The sequence below is a fragment of the Mytilus trossulus genome, chromosome 5, assembly GCF_036588685.1.
Source record: "Mytilus trossulus isolate FHL-02 chromosome 5, PNRI_Mtr1.1.1.hap1, whole genome shotgun sequence".
In the NCBI taxonomy this organism is placed as follows: domain Eukaryota; kingdom Metazoa; phylum Mollusca; class Bivalvia; order Mytilida; family Mytilidae; genus Mytilus; species Mytilus trossulus.
This window is the reverse complement of record NC_086377.1, coordinates 17,140,560-17,157,004: the sequence shown is the minus strand read 5'-3', so window position 1 is coordinate 17,157,004 and position 16,445 is coordinate 17,140,560. Positions and strand designations below refer to the sequence as shown.

At 32.6% G+C, this 16,445-nt stretch overlaps 2 protein-coding genes across 2 annotated transcripts in view; both read right to left on the bottom strand.

Moving 5' to 3' along the window:
* Positions 1 to 5,429: 5,429 nt before the first annotated feature.
* LOC134717668 (pancreatic secretory granule membrane major glycoprotein GP2-like) lies at positions 5,430 to 11,585 on the bottom strand. Its single transcript, XM_063580165.1, has 5 exons — positions 11,546 to 11,585; positions 9,943 to 10,512; positions 9,161 to 9,363; positions 6,808 to 7,211; positions 5,430 to 5,724 (listed from the first exon to the last, which is right to left on the bottom strand). The coding sequence occupies exons 2-5, from the start codon at positions 10,355 to 10,357 to the stop codon at positions 5,430 to 5,432; spliced, it is 1,317 nt and encodes a 438-aa protein (XP_063436235.1). The 5' UTR covers positions 10,358 to 10,512; positions 11,546 to 11,585.
* A 2,139-nt stretch (positions 11,586 to 13,724) lies between these two features.
* Positions 13,725 to 16,445, bottom strand: part of LOC134717667 (deleted in malignant brain tumors 1 protein-like) — a 46,885-nt gene continuing 44,164 nt past the window's right edge. The window contains exons 21-22 of the mRNA XM_063580164.1: positions 14,823 to 14,992; positions 13,725 to 13,768 (exon numbers count right to left, since the gene is read on the bottom strand). Of these exons, the coding sequence (XP_063436234.1) occupies positions 13,725 to 13,768; positions 14,823 to 14,992 (214 nt within the window). The remainder of the gene's footprint in view (positions 13,769 to 14,822; positions 14,993 to 16,445) is intronic.

Genomic DNA, 16,445 nt, shown 5'->3' with positions numbered 1-16,445 from the left:
CTATTAATGATATGATTTCTTAATTATTCATAAACTCAGAGATCTGGTTTAAATATTCAAAAAGCAATTATTAAAAACAGTTGAAACATTGTTTTCTTGTTTGCCCTTCATACATGACATTTTTTCCGTGTTAAATTATGTATTGTTTTTCTAGCACTATAATGGTGTTCCGCAGCTAATGGTGTAAATTGAAGGCTTCTATGGTGACCTGTATAGTTATACCCGATGCTATTCTTTATTTGTTTTACAACTCATCTTCATACATCGCAGGAGTGTTTTTGACTAACTGTAGTGTCAATTTTCCTGCTAATAAAAGTTCGGTGACTTTTTCCGGACTTTCGGACAATCTTCTCCAATTAAACCAGACTTCCATGGTAAATAAAACTCACAGTTTTCTAAAAGTGGTATTCAATACCAGAAATCGAAAGGGAGAGAATAAAAACACCAACAATGTTGTTCCTTTCATCAATCGTAATATATTTCTTCATAATACGATTAAATGACTGTATGCTTCCTCCGAATCTGTATCGAGAGACTTTAATTTTTAAAACTCTTCGATTACCATTCATGACAGCACGTACATTTCGTGACATCGTCACCATGACTGCACGTGCATCCCGTGACATCGTCACCATGACAGGAAGTGCATCCCGTTGTATTGTCACCATAAAAGCACGTGCATCCCGTAACATTGTCAAAACAGTTTAAAGGAAAAAGAAACGAAAAAAATATAACTCTTAACATCACGGTTGTACATGTATTATACATAATGTACGTATAATTATAAGATGAATACGCATGTTTTTATTTTTTGTTAGTTGTTATTGGCTATGAAACTGCGAGTACGTTCATATTTGTTGTGGGAATTTATCAGTACCCGTCCACGTCTAACTGTGATTTTGTTTTATATATATGTTTCTTTTTTATGAGTTTGTTTACTTTTTTCAGTTGATTTTATAGTTTTTTTCTGATGTTGTCAATTTGTAATGTAACACTACTGTCCCAGGGTAGGATAGGGTTTGCGCCTTCAAACTATTTTAACAATCTGTATATTGCTGTCCGAAGCTAAGAGCCTGTAAATCAGTGGTTGTCTTTTATTGCTGCGCTACAAATTTGTTTTTCGTTCATTATTTTGTGAATAATTTAGTCTCCAGTTGAATTGTTTTCCATTTGTCATTTTGGGCCTCCTTTTGTTTATTATGCGTTATGGACTTTTCTCATTGTTAAAGGCCTATGGTGACATTCAATTGTTATTTTCTGTGTCGTTTTTTGTCTCTTGTAAAGAGTTGTCTTAATAGCAATTACAGCAAATGTTTTGTATAAAACATAAGAATTAAGTATATCTTTTTGTAATTTAATAGGGTTGTAAAAGCTCTTTTTAAGCAAGAAATGCGCAAGCGTTTCATAAAAAATGAACTTCAATTAATTTTCTGAAAGAAGCCCTTAGGTGGTACCAAACACCTTTAATAATGAAATTAATTTTGCTCGTTTTATTTTTCATAACATTTTGCCAAAAATATTTACTTTGATCCTTTGACAAAAAGGTAAAATTAAAAAAAAAATGAATCAACTCCTTTATCAGAAAGATTTCATAGGTTTAAATAACAATTTGACAAACACTAACCCTGATCATAGAAAAGCTTTATATTTCCTTAACTTAAGCACGTGATCAAAACGTTCACCTGGTCTTTACAGAGTTATCTCCCATATAGTTTAATGTACCCCCTAAAATTCTAACAACTTTAATTTTTAAAACTCTTCAATTACCATTCATGACAGCACGTACATTTCGTGACATCGTCACAATGACTGTACATGCATCCCGTGACATCGTCACCATGACAGGACGTGCATCCCGTGGTATTGTCACCATAAAAGCACGTGCATCCCGTAACATTGTCAAAACAATGTAAAGGAAAAAGAAACAAAAAAGATATAACTCTTAACATCACGGTTGTACATAAAGCATACATAATGTACGTATTATATATAAGATGAAAAAGCATGGTTTTTATTTTTTGTTAGTTGTTATTGGCTATGAAACTGCGAGTACGTTCATATTTGTTGTTGGAATGTATCAGTACCCGTCCACGTCTAACTGTAATTTTGTTTTGTATATATGTTTTTTGTCTATGAGTTTATTTAATACTTTTTTCAGTTGATTTTCATAGTTTTTTTCTGATGTTGTAATGTAACACCACTGTCCCAGGGTAGAATAGGGTTTGCGCCTTCAAACTATTTTACCAATCTGTATATTGCTGTCCGAAGCTAAGAGCCTTAAATCAGTGGTTGTCTTTTATTGCTGCGCTGCAAATTTGTTTTAGTTCATTATTTTGTGAATAATTTAGTCTCCAGTTGGATGGTTTTAAATTTGTCATTTTGAGGCCTCTTTTAGTTTAATATGCGTTATGGGCTTTTCTCATTGTTAAATGCATATGGTGACATTCAATTGTTATTTTCCGTGTCGTTTTTTGTCTCTTGTGAAGAGATTTTTATAAATCATAAGAATTAAATATATCTTTTTGTAATTTTATGGGGTTGTAAAAGTGTTAATCGTGCGCTCTTTTTGAGCAAGAACGAGCAAGTGTTTCATTTAAAATGAATTTCAATTAATTTTCTAAAAGAATCACAAGGTGGTACCAAACACTTTAACTTAAATTAATTTTGCTCGTTTAATTTTCATAAAAATTTGCAAAAAATATTTACGTTGATCCTTTAACAAAAATCCTTCGACAAAAATGTAAAATTTAAAAAAAAATGAATCAACTCCTTTATCAGAAAGACTTCATAGGTTTAAATAGCAGTTTGACAAACACTAACCCTAATGATAGAAACGCTTTATATTTCCTTAACTATAGAACGTTATTAAAACGTTCACCTGGTCTTTACAGAGTCATCTCCCTGTAGTGTTATGTACCCCCCTACAATTTTTAAATACATCTTGGTAGTACTGACGTTGTCTTCACACTTTTGTGCGATATACTTTCCGGTATTTATTGTTTTATGAGGATCAGGGGACATTTTCTTTCTTTCTTTTTTTTTTAAGGAGAAATTATTTCTCTAAAACCAGAAAGCACCACACATTTTTTCGTTATGCATTAAATGAAATATTTCTGATAGCTGATTATGAATTATATAAAACGAGAGCGGCAACAACTTTTTTTTTAAATGAAAACAATAGAAAAGTTCGGATAAAACAAGCCCAAGATCAAAACAATTATGACAAACGAGAGGCCACATGCAATCTTAATCAATATCAATCACTATATAAAACATTCGAGCACAACAAACCCAATTGAGTAAGTCATAGTGCGTTGACGGGATGCACAGTTCCTGTTAAATGTTTGACAATTGTATTTTTTTTTTTATCAAAATAGAATGAATAGAGGCAGTACGTTAAAAGAAAACACAGACAAAGAGAAAAAAAGATGTTTTAAAACCGTATGATTACAACTTAGACAACTATCCACAAGAGACCACCATGAAACAGAAATTAACAACTACAGGTCTGCGTACGGCCTTCAACAATGAGCAAAGTCAATACCGCATTGTCAGCTATAAAAGGTCCCGAAATGACAATGTAAACAATTCAAACGAGATACATAACAGCCTAAGTTATGTATAAAGATAAATATAAATGCATATTCGCTTTTGGCTATCAAATTACATAGTTGTAATGCACATCTTAATGACACACAATAGACATAATGTATATCGAATACAAATATTTAAAATTCAGTGATATCCTTCTCAAGAATATTTTAATAAAAAATGACTTTATATATGTAGTTTTGTCAAAACATTTCAGTTTACTATATTCTCTAAACAAATATTTACATTGAGACATAAGTAACAAAATTTATGAATGTTTTATTATGAACTTCAAACGCAAATTAAAAATCATCATCAGATATGAAACACAATTATTCATATAGCAATTTTTTTCATATTTCAGTTAAAAACATAGAGTTCATGAGTCACAAGTTATTTGTTTACACGATTTTAGACTGTACATTTTGTCGCCTCTTTGATCTGAAGTAAATCGACAGCACAACCAAAATGGCAACCATTGCCACTACTACAACGACGACTCCAACGACGTACAAGGGGTTGTTTTCCTTGTTTTCTACTTCCGGTTTCTGTCCTGCATTTAACGCCTCTGAACCTGTAATATTTGTAAAGCAATATATGCATTAATTTCAGTCTTCAACACACATGTTTGTTCCGATAATGGAATAATTCTCGTAATAATTATAATGTAAAAAAAATCACGCTGTGTTTTATTAACATAAATGAAATATAGGTACAAAAAAAGTAAGCAATGAACAAGGTTTTTAGATTTAATATATTCTTTGTGCTTCTTTGTTTAATTTTAGCTTGTTTTTGTTCTAATTGAGAATGTGACACAGTGATGACTGCTGTACCCATATTTTGACATTTTCCCACTTATGTCTGTTTTGATAACACATCGTTGTCATTATAATGGAATGTGATGCGACTGTCATACAAGTGAGAGTTTGAGCGCTATTAAACTAGGTCCAATCCACCGTTATCCACAAGAGAAAACGCTTGTTCCAAGTCAGGAATATGACAGTTGTTGTCCATTCGTTTAATGCGTTTTATCTTTTTATTTTGACATTTGAAGTTTCCTCGGAGTTCAGTAATTTTGTGATTTTACTTTTTAATGTCCTCATTAGCGAAAAACGATACTTGAAACCAGTGCAAGTTTGTTAGTATCATAAACAAATGTGATCTAAATGTTAACACCCTTGGATAAATTAGGAAATTATCAAAACATTTCTACATCACTCAGCCAAAGTTGTTCTTGGACAATTTGGCTACGCTTTTACAGTATCTGAATTTAGTTATATGGGTCATGACTTTGTATGCGAATATTCATCCCTGGTTTTAAATGTTTAGGTTTGAAAACCCTGATGACGGTAAATCAATAAAATTGAATAATGCGTTTTAGACGAACGAAATTTAAAAAAAAGTATAATTTATATTTAAAATAAATGACTTTATCGGTAATTCGTATATTTTCCCTTTGATCTTACTGCCTAATATTTTCGAGTATCAACGTACCACTGAAAATATTAGGCAACATATTGCCTGACGTTATAACTTTGCGTGACGTCATAATTACCGATAAACAGAATAATAGGTAGACTGACTATATCATGTTGAATACCTAACGGGCTCGTCTAGATATTCCACATGATATAGTCAGTATCAAAAACTCAATTACCTATTATTCTATATATATATCCCCGAATCGTAACTTTATTGATGTTTATTTTTTTTAATGAACCAAGTTCTTTGTTCGTTAGACGTTGTTTATTTGTCACATTGATTTTTTTCATAATCAATTCAAAAAATTTAAACATCGGTACCGAAATTAACGTTTTTTCCTGCCCTTTTCACTGTTATCAAATTTCCTTAACCAACTTGCCTTTTTGAAAAAGAACTGTAGCTTCATCTTCGGCATAACCAATTGGTCCAACACCCTCAATGGGGTTATCATCTTGATCTATACTCCCAACTCGCTTCCGGTTACTACAACGAGGCTCACAGTCACGTGAGTAGTCATTGCTGTGACAAAACGTGGCATTGCAATGAACATACATTGAATCAGGGTGAAAGGCGTACTCGAAATCCTGGAAGTGGAATCTGGTCTCATGTGTAGACTTGGTAGTGACAAATGCACTAGGTGCCGCAGGACATCTGTCAAAGCACATATATTGTGGTAGATTTTTATTATTTTTTAATTTATACATAAATACATTTTGTAGAGCATGCATGCAGGCCGTACTTTGACCTGTATTTTTTCAAGAAATTAGATGGAGAATTGTTTCCATGGCACTCATACCACATCTTCTTATATCTAATATTGCAATAGACATGAACAATTTAAAAGTTTAAACGATTTTCAGAGTGGCATTACTATGTTTATTATATGTGCTGCCCTGTCTAAAGTTACAAACTATCTAAAATATTGTAATAAATTGAAATTGGAAGAAATAATAGAACTTAAACAGCAGAAAAAACTTGAACAGTCCATGCGCCTATTTTGGAGATTTGAGTCCTTGAAAAATTGGCGGGACGTGAGTCTCTCTTGATTTTTTTGTACATTTTTCATTAGCACCGTTTTTTCTTTTAAAAAATAAAAAAATAATAATAAAGATTTGATTGGATTTTCAACCAAGTTTTTTTTTTAAATAATATCTAACAAATTTATGAAAAGACGAAAAGTGGTTTCTAGTTTAAATGTCACTACATGGGTAAAACTCGAGGATTATGAATACCTGGCAATGCTTAAAAACATGTTTCAGTAGGATGTTACCATAAATTTACCCATTCCGATTACCAGTAAAATTGAGAATGGAAATGGGGAATGTGTCAAAGAGACAGCAACCCGACCTAAGAAAAAAACAACAGCGGAAGGTCATCATCAGGTCTTCAATGTAGCGAGAAATTCCCGCACCCGGAGGCGTCATTCAGCTGGCCCCTAAACAAGTATATACTAGTTCAGTGATAATGAAATAGTTTATGCAATAAATATTCCCAATTTCTGATTAAATAGTAAATGTAATAAATCTTACACGAACTAATTCAATAGTTCATGATATAAATCTTACCAACTATGGTATACCAGTTCATGTAATGAATCTTACCCATTACTGAATAAAAAAGTTCATGTTTAATGAATATAAATAGTCCATGTTATAATTTTAACCCATTTCTGATTAAAAATGTATGTAATGAATCTTACCAATTTTGGATTAAAAGGAAAAAAACGAATCTTACCCATTTTGGATTAGATAGTAGATGTACGAATCACTTGCTGATTTACTTGGCTTTGTGTAGCAATCTGATAACCTCATTTTAACATTATAGTCATGGATTGGTGTAGTGGCCTTGACGTACACATTCTGACCAACCATGTAGGAAGGAGGGAATCCACTAAATTCGTGCTGGAAGTTTGAATCACTGAAGAACTTTAGTTGAACGACAAAATGTCCTACACCAGAAATTGTCTGTTGTTCTAAATTGCCATGGATGTTGTTGATGTTATTTTCTCCTGACTCCCGCTTTGACATGTCACATTCGACACTCACCCGGAACCTGTACTCGTGGACAATGTAGGGCTGGTTTGGATCGTGTACGGCGTAAACAAGCGTGTTTGTATAGATAACCCCATTTGCAGATGCCTGTCAAATACAATAAGCTTCGTCAAAGGACGTATTCATTCTTTCTAAATTGATTATATATAATATAAAAGTTATATCAAAATGAGCATATAAAAATTATGCACTGTAAATTATGTCAAAAATATTGATTTATAGGTCATTATTTTGATTTTTGTACCAAAAATAAATAATTGTATAATTAAGTAAAATAGAATTATGGAAACTTTTAGTTATTACCCTCATTGCTGAACTGTTAAAGAATACTTTTAGTGTTTGTGCATTTCTTTGTAGGCAAAATAAATTATAAATCCAAAACATAGAAGATTTTTTTAAGAGCTGATATAACAAAAAAGAAGTTGGTGTGCATCACAACGATTTATTTTGAAACACGAAAAAAAATAAATATTTAAAATGTCTAATTCTTTCAAGGGATATACATATGGCTTAACATTGATAGACCTATGTTGGCTTTTTTTGGTTTTGTTTTAATAATTTGTATCAATATTCTATCTGCTTGAACACAATTGACAAAACTACATATCCTCAATCACGTTGTTGTATTTGGAGCATTCCTACTTATTTGTTTGCACTTGTCATAATTGAGGAATATGATGTTCAGTAGTTGTCGTTTAATGATGTGGATCGTACTATATACTTTATACTAAAGGAGTAGGTCTAGTAAGACCATTTTTGACCCCAACATATAGCAGTTTTACGAAACTGTTAAAATGTATACCCTTAGTTATTAATTGGACAGTAGAATGCTTCTGCTACATAATTATGGGCTGTTTTCAACAATACGATGTACATATATCGAGTACTAGCACCATTACGTCATGTTAAATTATGTATTTAATAATAAAACATAACATATATAAAAGCTGAGGATGAACACGGATGCGGCCACTTTCGTTTTTGACAAAAACAATCTCAAAAGTGACATTTTCACCATATTTGATAGATTATTTATATTTGAGCTTGAATCGGAGCGTTTTTATGACTAAATTAGTTAAAATCTTTCACATACATTAATTGAATCAAATAAAGTGGACACTTAAGTGTTTAAATAGTGGTCAACATCTTTCGTCAGATGAACCTGAAATTTGAGGCCAAAATCGGTCCTTACAGGACCTACTCCTTTAGTCCTGGTATCTATGATGAGTTTATTCATAGGTGTTTCTCGCTTCTCGTCTTTTTTTTTATAAAGATTTTATCTTTTGTTTTCCTAATTGAATGGTTTCCCACTAGTAATTTGTGATGTCCTTTATATAGGTTGCTGTTCGTACTTTGACCGTAAATGGTTAATTTTTATAAATTTCGACACATTTCCTTATATATATAATGAACAATGATTCTCTTAGGATTCCTCAGACACATAAAAAAAACAACACCACAAATACCCGACCAACACGACAACCACGATTTAACTGACGTTCAACTCAAAAAGTCAATCGTAAAATTTCTATGGGACAAGACCCTTATATGACTCAAGTTAAACTTATAAATGCAATTTTATATATGTGTTTTTCATCATTCATTTTTACAGAAGCATCTTAATGGATAGCGTTACAGTCATGATATAGGACGCCTACAGGTTGTATATACTGTTAGAAAAACAGGATAGTTACACAATTTGGCAAACGATCATACAGTTTCCAGATTCATAAAACAAAGTATATATAACTTCACCTAAAATTAAATATGCATAGTTAGACATTCAATTTTGACTGTAGTAAGGGAAACTAATTTCTTTTGTAATATGGTTGTTTCTTTACTTATATTTCTTTACAAATTAGGATCATTTGATAACTGATTAATCACCCTTTTTTGTATCTGATTCGTTAAATATAAATCATATGACCACATGGGACAAATGCCGCTTATGAACAATCTGAATGTTCGATAACACAAACAATTAAGAAAATGTTCATTTCTAATAGAAAAGTCATATTTATCAACGCACTACTTACTATTTTATTTGTTCCGCATGTTGTATAATCTTCATTGAATATAAGGTAATCACCAGACCTAGTTCCAGTACAACTGTGGGAGCCCAGGTAGATATCACTCTCTTTAAAGTCGGAATATTGTTGTTCCATTGGAGGAAGGTGGACCTTAACATACCAGCTACTATGCTGACAGTTAACAGTGATGTGTTTGGCATTGGTTGATTCTGATGAATAAAATAATTATTTAGACTCATTTCATTGGTTATAATTTTATGAACAAATAAAATCTGTATTTTGTTTACAAACAGTATCTGCTATATATTTGATACTTGGTATAAATATTTTTTATTTGTATGTTGAAGTTGATTTTATGTTTGAGTTAATTTTTTCATTTTTATTTTTGATTTCTTAATTTCATGTTTTATATAAAAAGACGACAAATACCAAGGGGGGATAACACAATATGTGAATTTAATGTCTTATTCTCATGTCGGTGAATACGATAGGGTACCACATTATATAATTCAACATCTGCATTATGTTTTCCTTTATTTTACGGCAGATTAAATAACGTCTACGTCCTTTGAATTATATACTATTTCTAGCAAATGAGGAAATCATAGTATTTAATCAGAAAACGTTATTTTTCGACAGTGAGTCTAGCTTCTCTGTTTTATAGCTTACGGCCACTTTCAACACAAAAATATAAAACAATGGATAATTTCATTGCATTTGAATCGTCAAAAACTTAGTTCATGTAAGTGTAAAAAAACATATGAAGAAAATCAAATACTGATAAGTACCTAAACCACCACAATTAACAGCTGTTGTTACCAGTTTGGGTAGGAAACCAGCAATATCGGAATAGTTTGTACTTAGGTAATAGTCGTAATTGTAGGCAAGATTTCTTAACACTTGTTCATCAATACTATCACCGATTCCAACACTTATAATTTTAGTTCCCCCAGCTTTACATCGGTCAGCCTCTTGTTGGGCCTGTGATTGCCCATCTGTTAACAACACAAGGTAATTTGTGGCGTTTGACCTGTCTCCGTTGAAGCTGGTAAACATATTACTACATGCATGGGAAAGTGCATCTGCAATATCGGTCCCTCCCGAGGAATATGGCATTGACATAACGCGATTTACCATGCTGTTAGGATCACCTGGGTAATTGTTCAGATTAAATACTGTTCGGCTATTATCGTCAAAGGTCATGACTCCGATTCGTATAAAATCGTTTCTGATATCAAGATGGCGGATTGTGTCAACAATAGATGCTCTTGTTCTGTCAAAATTAGCACTTCCTACACTTCCGGATTCATCGACAACGAAAATAACATCAGCCGGAGATGACGTCACTGACTGACATCCTAATTAAGACAAATTTAAGCTAAGGTTTAGTTTGATTATCGGCGAATTATAAGAAACCAGTTATACTAACACATGTGAATGATAATGATAATAATATTATGCATTTCCCTTATCGTAATGTAGTGTCAATGATAATTATAATCATATTTTTTCATTAAAACATAACAGTTTCAGTTCTAATCAAAATTGACAATTATCATTATATAAATAGCACATGACTGAGAGGATGATAGAGCATACTGTTAACTCGAGAAAACAGCGGCGAGTTCAAGGTTCTAGGGGTATCAATCTGTTCTATCACCCTCTCAGTATATGTGTGTTAAATAATTTATTATGCTGTATCATGTGTATGTCGTATCATTATTGTCTTTTACAGATTAATTTTGTTTAACAGGTATTTACTTTGACGTCACGTGCATAAAACATTACGAGTTTTAGAAAGAAGAAGAAAACCGTAGTGAGGAAATATCAAAGGTATCAGAATTATATTTTTAGTACGCCAGACGCGCGTTTCGTCTACAATCAATTATTGATTGGTCTAAACGAGTGGTTGACATCAATAAAAATGTCACTCGTTCAGCCATGTGATAGTCTAAGAGTAAATCAATACCCTTGTATTAGCCAACCAAAATATGACATCTTAACAAAAAGTATGATAATTTATATTAATAAATAAAATTGTAAAAAACATATTAAACGTACTAGGTGTATTATTTCGTATAACAGACGCAATGTTTGTCTTTAGGCGTTTCATTGTTTACCCACGTATCAAAATGTGCCGATGGCAAAATCAATTACGAGGTTCAAAACATTTGAATTCAAAATTCCAAAAGGTTGTGTAGGAAATTATGACACTTCTTACCTAGGGAAAAACAGACTGTTTTAAATTAATTTTTAAAGTAACATAAGTTAGGGAAAATAACCACATTAATGAGATTTCATGTCCATGTAAAACGGTCATAATATTCAAGTTTGTTTTTGTTTGATAAAACGATCAGATGATTTAAGTTTGTATTTGTTTGATAAACCTACCCGTCTTAAAGGGTACTGTAGCTGTTTCCTCGGTTGTTACGGAATCTGGAACAGAAAATAGAATTTAAAGGAAGTACACTACAGGGAGAAAATTCTGTAAAAATCAGCTAAAGCTACGCATCACGTTCAATTTTTTAGTAATTATTAAGCTTCGCGATGACTAATAAAAGTGTTTGTCGAGCTATAAATACAATGAAAGTTTTCCGATTAAGTGTGTGGTTCGTGTTTTTGATTTTGGTTTTTGTATGTTTATTCAAAGAATCAGAGTAAATACTTGGTCAACATTTATTGAAAATTGAACTAGCTAAATTGATTGTATTTAACATATTTGATACCACCTATGTTTGATATTTCTAACAAGGACAATCATTTGATTCGCTGATTGAACATTCCATAACATATTTTCAATCCAATCATTTTTGAAAATAAAGTATTTGTGGGTATAGTTTTATATTTTCCATAGCTTAAAATACTCATAAATTTAACTTTCATGTGTGATACCATAAATTGTTAACACCATACCGCAGAAAAATAACCAAATAGGAACAAAAATGAGATGGCACCATAAAAGCGCTTGCAATTTGTCTTCATTGAAGACCCAATCATGCAATTTAAGTTAGAACAAAAACAAAAAGGAAATAAACAACAATAACTAAATTATAGGCTCCTGACTTGAGACGGACACATATTTTTCTGTGCTACATTTTCTCCAATTTATTTGTAGCGTAGAACTGTCGTGTAATGTTGTCATTTTAATGTTATAATTAACATAGCTTTAAAGCGGGAGGATTGGCATGCCACAAAACTAGGTTCAATCCACCATTTGTATCCTAAAATGCCTTGTAACAAGTCAGGGAAATGACCATTTTTATATGTTCGTTTCTGTGTGTGTTACATTTTAATGTTGTGTATCTGTTGTCTCGTAGGTCTCTTATATATGATGCGTCTCCCTCAGTTTTAGTTTGTAACTCAGATTTGTTTTTTCTGTAACGATTTATGAATTTCGAACCGCGGTATACTACTGTTGCCTCCATCTACATACATAATGTGGCGGGGTTTAACATTTTAGCGGGATCCAAACCCTCCCATAACATGGGAGTGTTGTGTAACAGTACAACATTAGAACGAACTATACACATCAATTGAAATGGCTCGTCAGGATAAATAAACAAACACTACCAATAGAAGTAGACGTGCCCACGAACTTCGTACATCCCAACAAGAAAAAGACACTGGATACAGATTTCAGAGTACGCACAGGCTAGTTCAACGACACAAACAACTCATAACATAATCATGCATCTAAGACTAAAAAACCATCAGTACACATCCAACATTTAATGTGTTTAGCAAAAAGACGTCATAAACAGTCAGAGAAAACATGACCTTGTGCAATGCCTAGATACAGTTATCGACTAATCCATGAATGTTTATAGGTATATAACAATAATATTTTAATAGTTTGGTTTTCAAATAGAGATAACAAAAGGAATATTAATTCCAATAAAATAATATTCAATGATATAATTACAATGCTGTATTGGTAACCTTTTAGAATAAGTGTATTTAAAGGATCCAAAAATTTACCAGCATCATTTTTAAATTTCGGGCATTGATATGACTCTAAATTAAATATGACATCCATATAACTAGCTAAATTGAATTCATCATAGCTTGGGAAAAAAAGCATTCCATGGTAATTAGAACCAAAGAAAATGAATAAATTCACAGCATCTAGCGATGAAATGTAAGTACTCTTTTCCAGCTATAAATCGTCAGTCAAATCGTGTATTCAGTTCTAGATAGTCAGCAGCATTCTAGTATATGAACAACAAGAAGTAATTGTAACAAGGTGCTGTTACGAAGTCCCCAAGCAAAGCTCCTATATCTCGCCATTCCTATTGTTCCATCCATTTACAAGTATTCAAACAGGAGGGGGTGGAGGTGACCACCAGGGACTTTGATTTGTGTTATTGTCCAATACAAGAATATGTATGGTTTAGGGGTGGGGATCTCAACCATTTAAAAGTTTTTCATACGTGTGGGGAAGACTGACATCCATGGACTCTCCCTATATTTCATTTGATGTGTTTTATTCTTCTATACAAGAATATATATGATTTAGGGGTGGGGATCTTGACCGTTAACAAGTTTTAAAACGAGGGGGCGGAGTGACCTCCTAAGGACTTCTCTTTAATCTTATTTCGTTTGTTTTATTGTCCCCTACAAGAATATATATGTTAACACATTCACAAAGTAAACAATGTGGGGGTGACCCCAGTGACCTATCTTTGATTTCATTTGATTTTTTAACGTCCCGTTCAAGAATATATATGGTTTAGGGGTGGGCATCTGGACTGTTTACAAGATGATTGCATATTCTCAAATTGAAGGGGATGGTAGTGACCCCTATTGACTCTCCCTATATTTCATCAAATGTGTTTTATTCTTCCAAACAAGAATATATATGGTTTAGGGGATGGGGATCTTGACTGGTAACAAGTTTTCAAACTAGAGGAGGTGGGATGACCCCTAGGGACTTCCCTTATAGTTCATTTCAATTGGTGGATTGTCCCCTACAAGAATATATATGGTTTAGAGGTTGGGATCTGGACTGTTTACAAGTAAATAGCACCTTCTCAAAATGAACGGGGTGGGGTGAACCCAGGAACTTCCCCTTTATTTCATTTGATTTGTTTTATTGTCCCCTTCAACAATATATATTGTTTAGGGGTGGGGATCTGTACCGTTTACGGGTTAATAGCATATTCTCAAATTGAACGGGGAGGGGTGACCCCCCGGGACTTCCCTTTAATTTCGTTTGATTTGTTTTATCGTCCCATTCAATGATATAATGGTTTAGGAGTGGGGATCTGGACCATTTACAAGATAATAGCATATTCTTAAATTGCAGGTGGAGGGGATGACCCCCCCCCCCTTTGGGGACTCACCCTTTACGTCATGTGATTTGTTTTATGTCCTATAATCATTTCTGAAGATTTTGTGTGTTTATCATTTACAATTGTCATGTTATATTCATTTGAAAATTTTAGGAAATAAAATCCCATAGTGTTCTATAGTGAATCCCTCCCTTCTTTCGGCAAATTAATTTCTTAAAGTGGCGGAAGGAAAAGAAATAGAAAAAGAAGAAGAAGAATAAAAAGAAAAAGAAGAAGAAGAACAAATAAGAACTGAGCAAAAACATAACTCTCCGGGAGACTTAATTTATCAAGTCTACGAATATTATGTACCTTGTTCAAGAGAGATGTGTACGTACCACATTCTATATAGAGTTTGTCGTTACAGTAAGTGGTGTATCCTAATCTGTCACCCATGCAGTCATCTATCCCATTTGAGGAGGAATAATAATAATAACTCCCTGGACATTGTAGATCTGTCACTAGAGCAGTATGAGAACTTTCGTATCTACCATATACGTAATGAGCACTAAAAGAATTGAAACAAATAAAATACAACTAATCGTATGCTAAGAAATTTGTTAACAGACATGTTTCTTGGTCTCACATTTTATCATACAATGTACATTCATTTAAACATGGAGCACAATACATTATCATAATGTCAAATAAAGACATGACCATTCGAATGCTTTTAAAAATAAAACCAAATAGAATCTAAATTATCTGTTTCGTATATATCTGTATCGTTACGTCGAAGGTACCAATACTGGCTTTTAAATATATATACAACAGGCATTTCATTTGAATATATAGTTAAAGTCATGTACCCCGCACAATGAATAAAACATTGATGTAAAGAGATCGAATAAATATTTGACATTGAAAAACTAGAGGTTTCAAGGAGCCTGTCTCGTGTGATATTTTTATTTATTATACTTCATCATGTTCATGTTAAGAATGCCAAATTTCTATTGGCTAATAAGAGGGTGTTAATTAATTCTATCACAAGGCTGAGTGGGTGACAATTTATTTGAATGTACCCTCTCGTCCACACCAATCAAAAATAGAAAATGTCAAGGACTATGAATTGAATTAACATCAAGCTATTAAATACAACGCTTAAGTTCTACGTTTCACTGCGGTAAAGCTGATGACCTTAACTGCATTCACGGTCATCCCAAGATGTCGGATGAAACATTAGGTGAGTATCTGTATTGTCTGTTAAAGTGTTTCTGTATCTTTTTCCTTACAAATCATACATTTCAACGATGTAAATTCATAAAAGATTCACACGGAAACTACTAATTACTACCGAAAAATGTGCATGAAACAGGAATTTCGATTTGAAAAAATCTCTCAGAGGACCATAAATCACAATCGAAATGACCGTAACAGAATCAGCGATTCATAACAAGGATGGCCGTAATTGGTTTTAAGATGACCGTTATTTGTGAATGATGACCATAACTTTTAAAGGATGACCGTAATTTTTAAGAAATATCCGTATTTATATAACTACCTTTTTGTATCCAATGAGGTTAATCGTTTTGGTATAAACGTATTAATATGAGAGTATTATCCTATAAGTAGAAGAAACTAAGACGTGCTTCAAATGCATAGTTCACAATATGTACTTATTTTTACAGTACAGGGTTGAATTTTTAAAATGAATTTGCAACAAGACATGCACATGAACAAGTGGGGAAACCGTGCAACAAAAGCGCGATAAAATGACACCTTACAAGTATAATGCACAAAAATGCGGTACACAGCCTCCAACTACTAGACAAAAGATTTATTTTTTGTTATTTCTGGGATAACAAATACACATTTTTAAAAATGCCAATGCATGAACACCCATTGATATTATATCGGTTTCTATTTTGTCGTGCAGATAAAAAAAAAAAAAATTTTGAAAATATCGTACGACTAAACTAGTGATGGTGATCTGCAGCAAAGTAGATCCTTAAAATAGTCTT

Coding starts and splice junctions, on each gene's coding strand:
- LOC134717668 (XM_063580165.1), bottom strand. CDS start 10,357: ATGACCTTTGACGATAATAGCCGAACAGTATTTAATCTGAACAATTAC. Junction 9,364..9,942: donor TGTTAATTGTGGTGGTTTAG/GTACTTATCAGT, acceptor TTTATTCATCAG/AATCAACCAATGCCAAACAC. Junction 5,725..6,807: donor TACTATCTAATCCAAAATGG/GTAAGATTCGTT, acceptor GTGCTTTGACAG/ATGTCCTGCGGCACCTAGTG.